This window comes from Gavialis gangeticus, unplaced genomic scaffold, assembly GCF_001723915.1.
Source record: "Gavialis gangeticus isolate Ggan-Ray unplaced genomic scaffold, GavGan_comp1, whole genome shotgun sequence".
Taxonomy (NCBI): domain Eukaryota; kingdom Metazoa; phylum Chordata; order Crocodylia; family Gavialidae; genus Gavialis; species Gavialis gangeticus.
In genome coordinates, this window is record NW_017729034.1 from 40,702,860 (window position 1) to 40,717,375 (window position 14,516).

The 14,516-nt window shown below is 42.9% G+C and overlaps 1 protein-coding gene across 1 annotated transcript in view; it reads left to right on the plus strand.

Moving 5' to 3' along the window:
- The window catches only part of SMYD3 (SET and MYND domain containing 3), an 895,363-nt gene that overhangs the window by 725,289 nt on the left and 155,558 nt on the right, over positions 1-14,516 (plus strand). The window contains exon 8 of the mRNA XM_019526714.1: positions 1,556-1,666. Coding sequence (XP_019382259.1) covers positions 1,556-1,666 — 111 coding nt within the window. The remainder of the gene's footprint in view (positions 1-1,555; positions 1,667-14,516) is intronic.

Sequence of the window (14,516 nt, forward strand, 5' to 3'; positions counted from 1 at the left end):
TCCCTTAAGTGCCTTGGTCTTCTGGCTTTGCAAGGGTTGTTCAGCAGGCCAGCAGTGGCAGTAGTCCCCCCATCCCCCTGCAAGCCTGATCCCAGAGCATGCAGGTCCCTGTGCTCCCAGCCACCTTGCCCCCCACTGGGAGTTCCTGGCTCCCATTTCCATTATCGCAGGGAAGGAAGGCTGGGAAACATCCATAGGGTCACCAGGCAAAAACCTCTGCCAGGCAGAGGCTTCTTGGCTCCAGTGCCCTCTACCCTGGGGTTAGAGGCAGGTCAGGCCAGGCTGGGGTGGGGTGTTGGTTGCTTAACAACTAGATCTGCATCTCCAGCATAGAGGTGCTGGCTTTCAAAGAAGCAGCCAAGGCCCAGGGCCTGTGATCATTCTTTCAGCTTATGGAGGGGCCCTGCAAGCTGGGTGGAATTGCCTGGTGGGCTGGATCCAGCCCACAGGTCATATTTTGCTCAGCCCTGCACTAGATCATAAGCTGAATATAACCAAGCCCCCCCCCCCCCCCCAAAAAAAAAAAAATGTTAACAGGACTGTCACTTGCAAATCAAGGGAAGTGCTTCTTCCACTCTGTTTAGCACTGTCAAAGCTGCACCTGGAGTCCTGCGTCCAGCTTTGGGCCCTGACTTCAAGAAGCACACAGGCAGATTGGAAATTCTAGTGCAGAGGACAAAATTGTTTGAGGGCCTGGGAAATGAGACTTATGAGGAAAGGCTGAGAGAACTAGGGTTATTGACTGTAGAGAAGACTGAGGCTGGGTTTGAGAGCATTCTTCATTTACCTGAAGGGTGATTACGGAGAGGATGGAGACAGGCTTTTCTCTGGGCCTTTAGGGTATAGGATTGGGAGCAATGGCATCAAGCTGCAGGAAAGGAAATGTAGGCTGGAGGTTACAAGGAGCTCTCTGACAATGAGGCTGGTCAAGCATTGGAACAGGCTACTTAGAGAAGTTGTGGAATCTTTAAACTTGGGAATTTTCAAGAGCAGGTTGGACAGGCATTTGGCTCAAATGGTTTTGTCAAATATGATTCTGCCTTGAGCAGTAGGCTGGACTAGATGACCTTGTAAGTTCCCTTTCAGCTCTACTTTCTTATTTCTTATGATTCTTGGTGTCATTTATAGGGAAACTATATATTCACAATGGATGAGTCACCTCCTCATGTCAACAGCATTGGAGAGTACAGGACTCCAGAACTAGATAATGTCCTTTTCTTTTACTACTAGTTGGAATTTCTGTCCCCCCAGAAATGTGGACCTTCCAGCTTATGTTTTTGTCCTGAAGCAGAATGAAAAGTTGAAATCTCCAAAGTTTTCTCAGAATTAAAATTTTGTTCAGGAAACGTTGATACGAAAAAGTTTTTGCACATTTTCTCAATAGTAAATTCTGTTTTTTTTTCCTGTCAAATTGACATCTCTCTGTGGGAAAATGTGCACTTAAATCATGTTTTTGACAGGAAGTCTTGGGTCAGAAATTCAACTAGTTGTGTTTCTAACATTTACTGAGTTTTTATCAAAATATAACAGCTGTTTTTTTCTCTGTTGCACACAGCTCACCATTAGCTATATTGAGTCGCTGATGCCCAGCAATGAACGCCAGAAACAACTGAAGCGCCAATATTGCTTTGAATGTGACTGTCTTCAATGCCAAACACAGAACAAGGTAGGTTGAGTAAAAAAGACCTTTCTCAAGGCCTGTAAGTCTCTTCCTTCCCTTTTTGTAAGAGCTTATCTTTTGTTACTTGTTTGACTGTCAAAATCCAGAAGCAAATGTCCTTGCCTTTTCTACTGTTTATTTTTATGGGAAAGACAAATGTGAAGGAAGGAAAAGCATAAAAGCCAATTACATGATAAGAAGCTTTATTTGTTAAAGTCTATATTGCTTGGAGAAACAGAAAATGTTTTTCAGTCCTTGGTACCATAGATCAGACTAGTTTGAGCTTCCAGGACCTTTGAACATGTGGGTTAATATAACACATAAGATATTTCAAAAAAAGAAAATCATGGCTCTTGGGGCTCAGGGAGATGGTATTTTTGTAGTGCAACGAAGTTTGATCAGCCAATCAGAGGGACCAGACAGGGTGTATCCCCTGAGTCTGGAACAGAGATACCTTCTGCCCAGTCGCTGATTGGCAGGACCAGGCAGGGGGAAGCATACCCTTGGCTTCCTGACAGCTCACTGCTGGGCAAGCTGTCAGGGATTCAGGCACTCTTCCCTTCTTCCCTTCCTTCATCTTGTTGGAGATACCCAATTTTAGGGACTGATCCACCATTTTCATCCTATCACAGACAGCTTGCTGATTTCTTTTTGTTGTACAAAACTGGCATATAGACTGAAACAGTTATAACATCTGCCAGGGCCCTTAGCTGAAACCAGTTGTATAAGCTTTGTGTAAAGTTGTGGGCCTTAGTACTAATGCTAAATTACCATATTTTCTTGCATACAGCCCTTCTTACTCAAAAACCAGCTGCTGGAAATTGCAGTGTACATTATATGTGAGAAATATAGCAAGAACAGTTCTGCTGGTGACCAGCAGAATCTGCATGAGGCTCATAGGGAGCAGAACAGCAAACAGGCTTTGCTTCCTAGCTGCTGCTGTTCAGTTACTTACTAGAAGGAAAGATCTTTATTTTTATATTCTGCTGGTCAAACACAAGGTGCTTATTTTGTTCCAAGGTGTGTTGTAGGTGAGAAAATATGGTATTTTTGAAGAAGATCCAAAGTCATACCTCTCATGCCATGGGAGCCAAGTTTATCCCAGTGTCATGAAACTTTTCACAACAGGCTCAGCTACCTGCAGCCTCTCTCTATGAACACTTTGTAGTTACAAACTTACTTGTAGAGCAGCATGTGACTAAGCAATACCAAAATAAGATCTAAGTGCAAGATTCCTTCTTTGCCCAAACACACCTCTGTAGCTTGGTTCCAGCACAACTGACTGCTTGAACATGGACATAGATAAAAAGCCTTGGCTCCCCGTGTTGTGAGATCGTGTAGGCAGTGCTTGTTGCTATAGCTGTGTTTATTTTTTCATTTAATTATACACAGCATTTTTTAAATTTTGTAGTGCCAGTTTTAGATCTGTCCCATACTGGCATTATGTACCTTGGCATCAGACCAAAAAAGAATATGACAAACTGAATGAAAGTGTGATTCCAAGGAGCACAATGATATAATGTGATTCAAGAAGTAATTTGTATTTAATAAAGCAGAGATAGATATTCAAAGTTTACATTTCAATTATGTCAAGTTTCTGAATATTTGGTGTCAGAGAGAGGGAAGCTGGTAAGCATAATTCCCCTAAAGCCATGCTGGATCCTTGAAATGTATAACAAATCCTACAGCACTTTAGCCAACAGTTCCCAAAAAACAGATCCTAGTAGAATAATTTACACATTAAATTGATGCTGAAATCCTAGCTGTGCACAGAACTCTCTGCCATCAGCTGGAGTTCTACATGCAAAGTGTGGCAACGTAAAATTATTAAATCTGTCTGAAGGGAAGAGATGTATGTTTCTTCCTTTTTAAATGTCTTTTTTTCAAGTATCATTGAGGTTTGTTTTAGGGACCTGTATCCACTGAATTCATCTTGGCATAAGTACAGTGATATTTAAGAATGATGAACTTCCTGAAAAGTCATCAAAGGTTTATTTAAAGAAAAGTACTTAACCCATTTTAGTCTGAAGTCATGCAGAAGGCAGGGAAGAGTCACACCGTAAAGCCTAACTACTTAAGGCATAAGTAAGGAACTACCTAATTCACGGGGAAAAAAACAGTTTTCACAGCTTGGCTGCCCAAAGAGCTGATTTGATGGATGTTTCATGGCATCCCTACTCCTTGGTGCTGATTGGTGAAGAGGCCCCACCCCTTGGTGCTGATTGGTGGAAAGACCCTGACAAAATAGGCTGTCACCAGTGAAAGCTTATGCCTCTGAACAAGTTAATCTGAAAGGTTTATTTGATAGACACAGCACAGTGGGGCTGGTGAAGACCATTAAGCATGTTGAAAACTAGTGAGTAAGTAAAGAAGCAAGGTCTGAAGAGTGGGTTATACTCTACCATGTGTGTCTGTGTGTCACAACCACTACAATGTAAGTTTGAAATACCCCACTGATAGAAACAACAGAACCCTCTAAATGGAACCACTTCATTCAATCATAAGTCCTTCTTGACCCTCTTAAGAGTGAAACTTAGAAAAATAATTTTGCCTAGTAGCAAATTTATCTGGGAAAAGTTTAGTGTCAAATATTATAGCCAGCTTTCCCCAGTCACATGAAATTCCCCGATTTTTCCTTGTTATTGTAATGAAAAGACCAAAAGCATGGTCCTGGGAGATGCCAATAACCTCAAGGCCAGCTTCTGAGTTGTTGCAATTCCCATTGACTTTACTCAGAGTTGAGGCAATCACTGCCTATGAGGGAGACATCTACCTACCTTCTCAGCTCAGGACTAACTCTGTCCATTTGCAGCTGGTAGATTATAGCAGAACTACTTGAGATCTATACTGATGTAACAAAGTTCAGAGGTAGGTCACTTGATGAAATACAGGATTGAACCCCACCATTCCATTATATGGGTACAACACCACTGAATTACAGAATACAAGACGGCATGAATTTGGCCCACTACTTACAGCCCCACATGAAGTGAAATGTATTCCTGTGACAAATTATAGCACTAGCCTACTTGTGTTATGCACAAATTATAGCACTAGCCTACTTGTGTTATGCAGGTAACAATAGCAATGAAGACATGGAGGAACAAGCATTAGCACACACTAGAGCAGGGGCAGGGAAAATACGGCCTGTAGGCCGGATCCGGCCCACCAGGCCATTCTATCTGGCCCACAGGACTAAAAAATTAGTAAATTAATTTTTTTTTTGCTCCTGGCTGCCTGTCAAAGCTGATAGGCACCAAGAGCAGTAGGACCCAGGGGGAGCCCTCATCAGGACTGAGCAGCCGAGCCCCACCCACCCCCAGCCATTTCACTCTCTTCGTGCCCCCGCCATGCTCTGGCACCATGCCACTCCTGGCTACATCACCAGACAGGGGAGCACATGTGTATGTGTGTGCATGTGCACACGCAGGCAGGGACAGTGTGTGTGTGTGTGTATGCAGGAGGGGCAGAGTGTCTGTGTGTGCAGGCAGGGGCAGTGTGTGTGTATAGGCAGGGGACGTGTGCATATATGTGTGTTCATAGGGTGAATCCCACATGCACACCCCACCATACACATACACCCACAGCCCCCCTTTCACTGCTATACACGCAGACCCCCACACCTCCTTATACACTCCAGCCACCCCCCCACACACAGCCCTCCACAAACCCCATACCCATCCTCCCCCCATACCCACACACCTACAGCCCCCCACAAACCTATATGAATCCCCCAGCATATAAAAGAGTAGGGCTTCATTTTAAGCTATTGTGCAGTCACCTCTATGTACACTACACAAACGCATATAAATCAGGACAAAAATATTTTTTGAAATTAGATTAATGAATGTTTTAGAAGTTTGATTTTCAGAATATAATTTGGTATTTTTTTGGTTCCAAGATGGCAAAACCCCATGCTGGAAGGAGTACTTCTGGGGGAAGGGGAAGGACTTCTAGTGGCAAAGATCAGGGTCCAGGGCATGGGACTTCTGCTCACAAGATGGTGACTGGGGGCAGGCTATCTGTCAAGGGGCAGGGCTACCCACATGGCCCTCAACAGCTTGCCAAAACTTGGTAAGCGGCTCTCCAGCCTAAATAATTGCCCACCCCTGAACTAGAGCATGTACCCAGGGTCCCTGGTGAGTTTATACTCTGTTAACACATGGTAAAATCTATACTCCATCTTCACTGCTCTTGTTACCTGTGCTAGCTAAATTAGGCTGGTGCAGGTATGGCAGCTTGTGCAAAATTACACCTCCATTTTGCTGCTAGGCATTTAGGCAGTCACTTGATCAAACTCACTTTTGGCCACCTCCACTATTCACTTATTTTTAGGGTTTCAGGTCTCTGAGCAATGGCTGTTTTTTTTGAGGGGTGGAGGGGAGATTTGAGGTTTTTTGCTTTTAATTTTTTCTTAAATCACCTTAATAAGAGAATATTTGTTTATTTTCCACAAACCTGGAATTTCCCTCAAAATTGCACAGAACAGCAGAACCCCTGGCTTTCTAACTGCACAAATCTCCACAGTGTTTGTGCAAGTTTTATTATATAGCCCTTAGACCTGAAGTTTATTATGATGGAATCCTTGTCTTCACATGTGTTTATATAAAACCAACTACAGGGAGGCCCTGATTCCAACTTGAGCTTCTGCACACTACTGTAATAAATGTTAACAGTGGTCTGTATCACACTTTTACCTAAATATACACACATGTAAAGAGCACACTGATTACGTTATGTAATCTGTTTGGGCCACTTTTTAATCATCTGAACTTTGAAAATAGCGAATTAGTGTATTTTATATTGACCTCAACGTTCAGCAAAGAAAAATGTAGACTTTTTTTGGTGACAGTTTGCTGCCAAATATAATACCACAGGCAACATTTATTAAAAAAAAAAATCAATTTTGGCCGTATGTAAAGAGCAATTCAGTAAACGTAATAAAAAAAAAAAAAAGACTTTGGAAGACGTACAAGACAACTGCTGATTGTCAGCATTTAAGTTATTGCTGTTGTACTTCTTTCAGTTCATTATAGCTTTGACAGCTTTATACATTATTATTTGTTCCAGACATTTAAGAGCAATCTTCACTCTAATTCAGAAACATGTTCCTTCCTAGAAGCTGAACTCTTGACAATGTATTACCATTGCAGCACATAAAAGCTCCTTACATTAATTATAATTAAAGATGGGATTACAGTGATGACAAACATTTTAAATGAGGAACTTTTTTTTTTCCACTGTCATGAGCCAAAGTATTGTTAATGTTCTGCATTTTCAGCCAAGCATTTCTGAGAGATTTGTGATTATAGAAAGAATCACTTTGTAGAGTCGCCTTTCTCATTTGGAGCCAAGATTTAATGTTTTAGTCTAGTTTGCTTTTTGAAAGCTCTTATTTAATACGAAGTGTTGTCAAGGTCAGAAACAGTCTGAATTGCAAGTCATTTTTGCATTTGGCCAGTATTAGAAATTCACCAGAAATTATAATAATTTAATGGCAATAAGTGGTTTATCCTTCTTCATTAGCGTTCATTCATGTTGCACCCAAAGTTTGGGGGTGTTGGCATTCTGAATCTAAGCTCAAGTACACTGAAAGTTAGGTCACCATCAATAATCAAGCATTTTATGCCTGTGTTAAAATGTCACTTGCAACTGTTAAACTGAAGTAATATTACCATGAAGTTGCTTCTCCTGATATCTGATTAATATAAAGGCACTGGGTGGGATCCTGGCCCTACTGAAATCAGTGGGAGTTTTGCTATGGTTTCTTCAATCACAGTTAATAATAATATATTACATTTTTCACTTAAATGAGAGGACTAGCCTTATTGGACCAGATTTACCATTGGGATAAGTAAGGAAGACTCCTTGTGTATGCCAGTGATGGATTTTCCACCATGAGGTTAATGGAAACTGCTTGTAAATAGCCAGTGGTAGAATTTACCCTGTGTTTTCATCTTGGACATTTCATGTTTGACATCAGCCCTCTCACTTTACAACATATGCTTCAAATAGAATTCCAACAACACGCTTGCTGTTATTGACTGGATGGAAAGGCTTTTCAGTAGAGTCACTAGTGTGCTGGTACTCAACAAAATATAAAGAAAGATGCCACCTATTCCTTAAGGAAACTGTATTCTAAGTAGATAGATGATGCAACACAATGTATTGCGAGGTGCCTTTACTATGAGCCTTATTGCTAGCCTTGTTGCAGATGCTGGGATCCAGACTTTTCCACACAGTCATATTTGCTTGCATACTTATTTATTTAAATGTATTTACACTTCCACTTTAGTTACAGTACAAAAGATGAAAACCCCAAACCAAAATATGAAGAGGGGAAAACATGAAACAAGTAAAACTGAAAATTTTCCCACCTCAGGTAATAGATGTAAGACTGCTACCCTAAAACATGAAGTCCAAAGGAGAAAGACCTGCAGCTCTTTACAAGATTCTGTGAGCACTGCTGTAGAAAAAGTACCTAGTAATCAAGTTACAACACAAGTTTAAGCCCTCTACCACAAAGTAATAGCATGAATTTCTGTTAAGACTCCATCCTATTCTTTTCTCAGTTTTACATGCTTGCCACTAGAAATACTTTTTGAATCAGCTTTGCAAGAGAACATAGACATGGCAATTTACATTTTTGATCTCAGTACACTACAAGAATCCAAAGAATATAAAAATTGCAATTTACTGGGTCAGACCATTGGTCCATCTTGCCCAGTATCCTATAGCACACAGTGGCAGAGAGTGAAGGCTGAAAGGGAGATTTAACTGGGTATGACCAGGGTTTTTTTTCCCCTGCTGCTCCTCTTTCACTTGCAGCCTCCAGCATTAAAGCTAGGTATGGACAGTAAACAAGCCTGAGATGGAATTGATCTAAGTTATGCAGTTTTCTATGTGCAGCATAGTTTAGTTTGGTAAGGTCTAAGAAGTTCCCTAACTCGCATGCTCAATAGCTACTGATGCCCCTTTCCTTCAAGACTTTGTTCAGTCCTTTTTTTTGAATCTAGCTAAACTGTCAGCTTCAACATCTGATGGCAATGACTTCCACGCTTTAATTATACACCGTTTGAAAAGGAACTTTATTTTGTTAGTTTTAAACTTACTACCTACTAATTTCCTTTTGTGACCCCTAGTTCTTGTATTGTGTGAGTAAATAATACATTTTAATTCAGTTTCTCTTCATCATAGTAATTTTGTAAACCCTTATCATGTCCCCCCTAACGCATCTCTTTTCTAAACTAAGTAGGTCTAGCCTCTTTAGCGTCTCTTCATATAGAAGCCCTCGATATCGCTAATCATCTTTTTTGCCCTTCTCTGTACCTTTTCTAGTTATTCTATATCCTTTTCAAGGTGTGAGGACCATAACCAGGCACAGTATTCAGGGTGTGGGTGCACAATGGATTTTTAAAGGGGCACCATGATACTTTTTACAGTTCCATTCTTAATAATCACTTTGTATGCCTTTTTGAGGGCTGCTGAGTACAGAGCTGCTGATTTTAGTGAAGTGTCTAAATGACTCCCAGTTTTCTTTTCTGTGTGGTAACAGCTATATCCATCATAGTATGGATATAGTTCAGATTATTTTTGTCCAGGTGTATCTCTTTACACTTATCTGCATTGAATTGCATCTGTCATTTGGTTGCCTGTTCGTTCAATCATGCCAGATCCATCTGTAATTCCTCACAGTCTGCCTTGGTCTTTACCACTTCGAATAAATTTGTGTCATTGGCAAATATCGCCACCTTGCTACTCACCTGCTTTTCCAGATCATTTATGAATATGTTAAAGAGTGCTGGTGCCAACACAGATCCCTGGGGGAACCTGCTGTTTACTTCTTTCCATTTGGAAAACTGACTGTTTATATTTACTCTTTTGCTTTCTATCTTTGAGCCAATTTCTAATCCAGGACTGGATGTTCCCTGTAATCAGATGACTGCCTAACTTATTTAAGAGTCTCTGATGGGCGATGTAACAGGGTAACTAGCAGGACTGGGCACCTGGCTGGCCCATGTCCCTGTCTGGCCAGTCTGCCTGCCTACACTCATCTGCCATGCCTTGATGTAAACAATAAATGGTTTATTTGAAAGCAGGAGGCTTCCCATTTTAAAACTCAATGCCAAGGGCATACTACATGGCCCTTTACCTCCCCGTATACTGTGTCCCATGCCTCACAGATGGCATTCAAAATTTCCATTACTCTCTCAGCCCTTTGTTGGGCTGCTCTGGCCTCAACTAGGCCTCAGGCATATTCAGACGTGCCTGGGCCTTTAACTCATGCCCCTCACTGTGGCCCCCTGCTCTAACTGTACTGGTCACCTTCTGGGCAGCCCTTTGGACCATCTTCAGGCATTACTCTGCACTGCTGCCAGGTGTGGCTAGTCTAGTCAACATCCTGTGCAGCCCTTCAGACCATCTTTGGCCCTACTGTACACCACCGCTGGGTCCCTATAACTCTACTCTGCCCCCTTATTGGGGCCTCTGGACCTCAGGCATCTGATGACTTACCTGGGCCCCCCTAACTCAGCCTACAGCTACGCAGGCCTCAGGCATCTGTCGACATACCTGGACCCTGGCTCAGGCCCCACTCAGTGGGCCTGGGTCTGTGTGCTTTTCTGTCAGGGTGTGCTCGCTAGCCTTTCCCCTCCATGCAGTAACCCACAAGGCAGCTGGGCTGAGGCTTTCTGGTGTCCCATACTTTCCCTTCACTGGGGATGCACAGGTGTGGCATTTCCTAAAAGCTGGCCTGCCAGAAGCAGCTCTACCACATCATCCAACCCTAGTAGGGTGTAGTTTTAGGTCATTCCCCAGGACTAGGAACCTCCTGCCATCCCCATAGTTCCTACTATGTCCTCTGGGTGTTCCTGAGCAACAGCTCCAGCCAGGCGATGTTCTGCCCCTGGCGGCTTGCAGCAACTGCTGCATGGCTTTACTGCTCAAGCCTGCTCTTATGCTAGCAGCTGAGCCCTCTTCCCCAAACAGGCAGTCTCCCGCTAGCCATGTGATGCCTGATGGGGAGTGAAGCCACCTGCTGGCTGGCTCTGCTGCCTACTCAGGCCTTTTGAGTGGCAGGCACCCAAAGTTGCCCTGCCAAAGTCAAAGGCTTTTTGGAGGTCCAAATACACCATTTCAGCTGGATCACCTTGATCCAGCTGCTTGTTGACTCCCTCAGGAAACTCTAGTAGGTTGGTGGAGCAGGATTTCCCTTTGACAAATCCATATTGATTCTCCCCCTAACGGGCCTATAGTTGCCCAGGTCCTCCTTCCTCCCTTTTTTGAAAATGGGGACCACATTGGCCCTCTTCCAGTCATCTGGCACCTGGCCAGAGCACCACAAGTGCTCATAAAGCTGTGCCAGGGCCCCCTCGATAACCTTGGCCAATTCCCTCAGAACCCTGGGGTGGAGAGCATCTAGACCTGCTGATTTGAACACGTCCAGCCCCTCCAGAAGTTCCATAACTCTGTCCTCCCTGACCCTAGGCCTGGCAGAGTCTCTTCTGAGTCTGTCCTGAATCTCAGTGGGGGAGTCCCAGTCCCTGCACAAAAAAATGGAGAGGAGCAGGAGCAGGGATCCCTGCTTAAGCAGCCAGTGGCTGGCGGTGCAGGGGGAAGCCTGGCAGATGTTGCAGTCCCTTAGCCAGCTGGAGCAGTGATATTGCTGTGGCTGGGGAGCAGACAGCCCAGCCCAGTCCAGTCCAGTCCAGTCCCGTCCAGGACTGCAAATCATCTGGGATGCTGGAGGACTCTGGTTTAACTTAAACCAGGAATGGGTCTAGGACAGACATTGCCTAAACTGATTTGATCCAAATCAGCTAAGGCTGATATTACATTCAACCAGTTTTATCTTAAACCAGTTTTGGCCATTTTGATACTAGTTTATGTGCATTGAACTTATGTTTTGTTACAGGTTTCAACCAGTTTCTAATCACTTAAATTGGTTTATGTGTAACTTCTGTCCCTAGCCTTGTCATGTTCATTCATGTGCTGAATTTTTTTTTATTATTGTTTCTACCCGTTTTCCAAGAACAGAAGCTAGGTTCTTTGGCCTGTAGTTCCCAGCATCCCCTCTAGAGCCTTTTTTAAATATAGGAGTCACATTAGCAACCCTCCAGTCCTCCGGTACCAAGGTTTTTAGTGATAGATTGCATACTACAGTTAGGAGTTCACCAATTTCTGATCTGAACTCCTTCAGGACCCTAGGGTGAAGAGTGAGCAGCTGTATTGTTTCATCCCCCCTTTTCAGTACAACATTAGTATCAGGAGCATTTGCAAAGCTAATAGAAGTAGGTAGTAAGTCATTGGGATGTATCAGTGCTTCCTTTTCTATGTGACTCACTAATAGTTTCTCCCTTCTAGAAGGCTGTTTGGCCATAAAATGAAACCTGGGTCAGTTTCTGAAACTGGACAAACAATCCAGCAATCCCCCTTTCTTTGCATGGGGTCTTATCATTCTGGGTTGCACTGCAAAGCAGCCAAGGACAGCATTTATCTAATGCCAGTGAAAGCCAGAACAACCGTTTTCAGTTTCTCATCTCAGTTGTTAATCCAACAAAGGCACCATCTCTTCAGTTTCTTGAAGTTCTGTTGTAGGGGTTCTTTGGGTTTGTTCCATCTTTGGACTTTATAGTATTTCCTGATCAAAGCCCAGGACCACAGACTGTGTCAGTTTTAGACTTTGACAAATGGATTTTGATTCTTTTTGCCATGACAACCTTGATTGTTCCAAGACCATTGTCTACCATGAGCTGTAGTCACAATGGGCATAAAGCTGTTGAAGTGGTCTGGAGATTCACTTGGGTTGCCAGAGGGCACAGAAAATATATTGTGGCTCATATAAATAGACTGGAGCTCAGAGTTGTGTGCCAGAGTCTGTTCAGGTCCAGGCACTCTTTCACAGAGAAACCAATACTAATTTGGTTTGACAAGTTTGCATTCATAGCCAAAGTAGGACTTGGAGTGTAGTTCTCTCCTAGGAGTCAAGCCTCTACTCAGATGAGGGAAAGAGGAAAAGAATCTCATTATTTTCAGATCCAGCCATCTAAAGGGAAATGAAAATCTTTTGGCAGATGCTTTGAGCAAGAAACCCTTTCCTGCCAGGGGGATGGAACCTGCTTCCATCAGTTTTTCGGCTCTGGTGGCCACAGTTAGGCTCTCAACTAACATTCTGGTTTCTTTGTGTATGTCCAGCTCCTATGGCACTGCAGTCAGCACTAATTATCATTGTTGTTATGTCTGTTTTTATATATTATTCATATGCTGTTAACTGTGTGCTCTGCTCTGAATAATACAAATAAAGACATTCTTACTCCCAGGGAGCTATTAGTCCAAAACAAATGTATAGCTGTCAGGACATACTGAGAGAACCAGAGGTTGTTATTACAAAGATGAGACTAGATCTGACAAATCATTTTCTGCACACCTTTAATAGATCTTATCCAAATAGGCATTGAAACCAGTGGCTGTTTTCCCAGATTCTCAAACACTCAATACTCACAGAGTCAAATACTTCATCTGAACCTCTGGTTCCTAGACTTGATAGCTTGACATAAATTGATCTCATTAATCTTCATTAAGAAATTACTGAGCATACTGTTAAAATCCAGACAACATGCCACATTTTAAAACTTTTTATTTTATTTTATTTTATTTTATTTTATTTTAAGGGAGGCATAAGGGTTCCGTTCCAGTGTTCTTGATATTTCTTAAAAGGTTTCCCACAAAAAATTGCCCTGAGTTCTCTCCAAGACAGAAACCCTTCACTCTCAGAGCCACTTATACCCAGACATTCTATCAGGGGACACCCTCTGTGTGCCAGCTCTTCAAGGTTGTAGCTAATGTCTGTCAGGCTATTAGGAATGTTTTTTATTAGATCTTGATTTGGTTGCCTCATACAAATCTATTTGTTTGAACCTCTTGGCTAGGGACAATACATTCAAAAAGCCGGAGCCTGAATTGATTCAATCTTTACAGGTTTGTCTAATCTGAAGAGCTTGAACCAATTTGGAGGTGGATAGGCATTCCCTTTTTATTCCAGAAATGCAGACACATGATTGCAGTGGCTCAGGCTAGAAGCTGGGGGGGCACTAGAGCAACCCTCTCTTCCCTTCCACAGTGCTGAACTGAGGGGGTTTTCACCAGGACCTGGCAGGACCTCTGAGTATGGGGGTGTTTAAACCCCCACCCTGCCTGCATGGTCCCCAATCTGTAGGAGGAGGAGGAAGCAGCAGGTTTTCCCCCTGCCCCCCACCACTTGCCACTCAAGGGGTGACAAATGTTGCCAGACCCTGGCCCCCAGCTAGCTCACTGAGGCAAGAAGGCAGGGACAGGACTGCTTGTGTGTTGTCTGTTGATGATACTGAGCTTTTCAATATCCCTCTCCCTGCTTTTTCATACTGTTTGCAAACAAGGTCATTTCTAACACCTTCCTCTGTCCTTTCTTGAAGACTGACAGATTGTAGCCAGCAGGTTGCTTTGTTGCCCTGAGGGGTCAGACCAACACTCAGGATCTCAATATTGCTCTGTTAGACAGGAGGGTGTGGTGTACAATTGCACATGCACACATAAAAAAAAATCAGTTAAGCACACATGCACTCACTAGGTGCATACACCCCCACTAGACATACTCACACTAGCAACTCAGATACACACACGTTCAAAATAACCAGTCTAGGTTCATGCACACCTATCACCAGTTTAAGCCCATACAAACTACACACACACCAAATTTAGACCGAATCAGTTACCAACACCTGCACATCCAATACACATACGTGGATTACTAATTCATATACCACACACACAATGATATCTATATATGTATATATATGTGTATTCACTAATTCACACATAT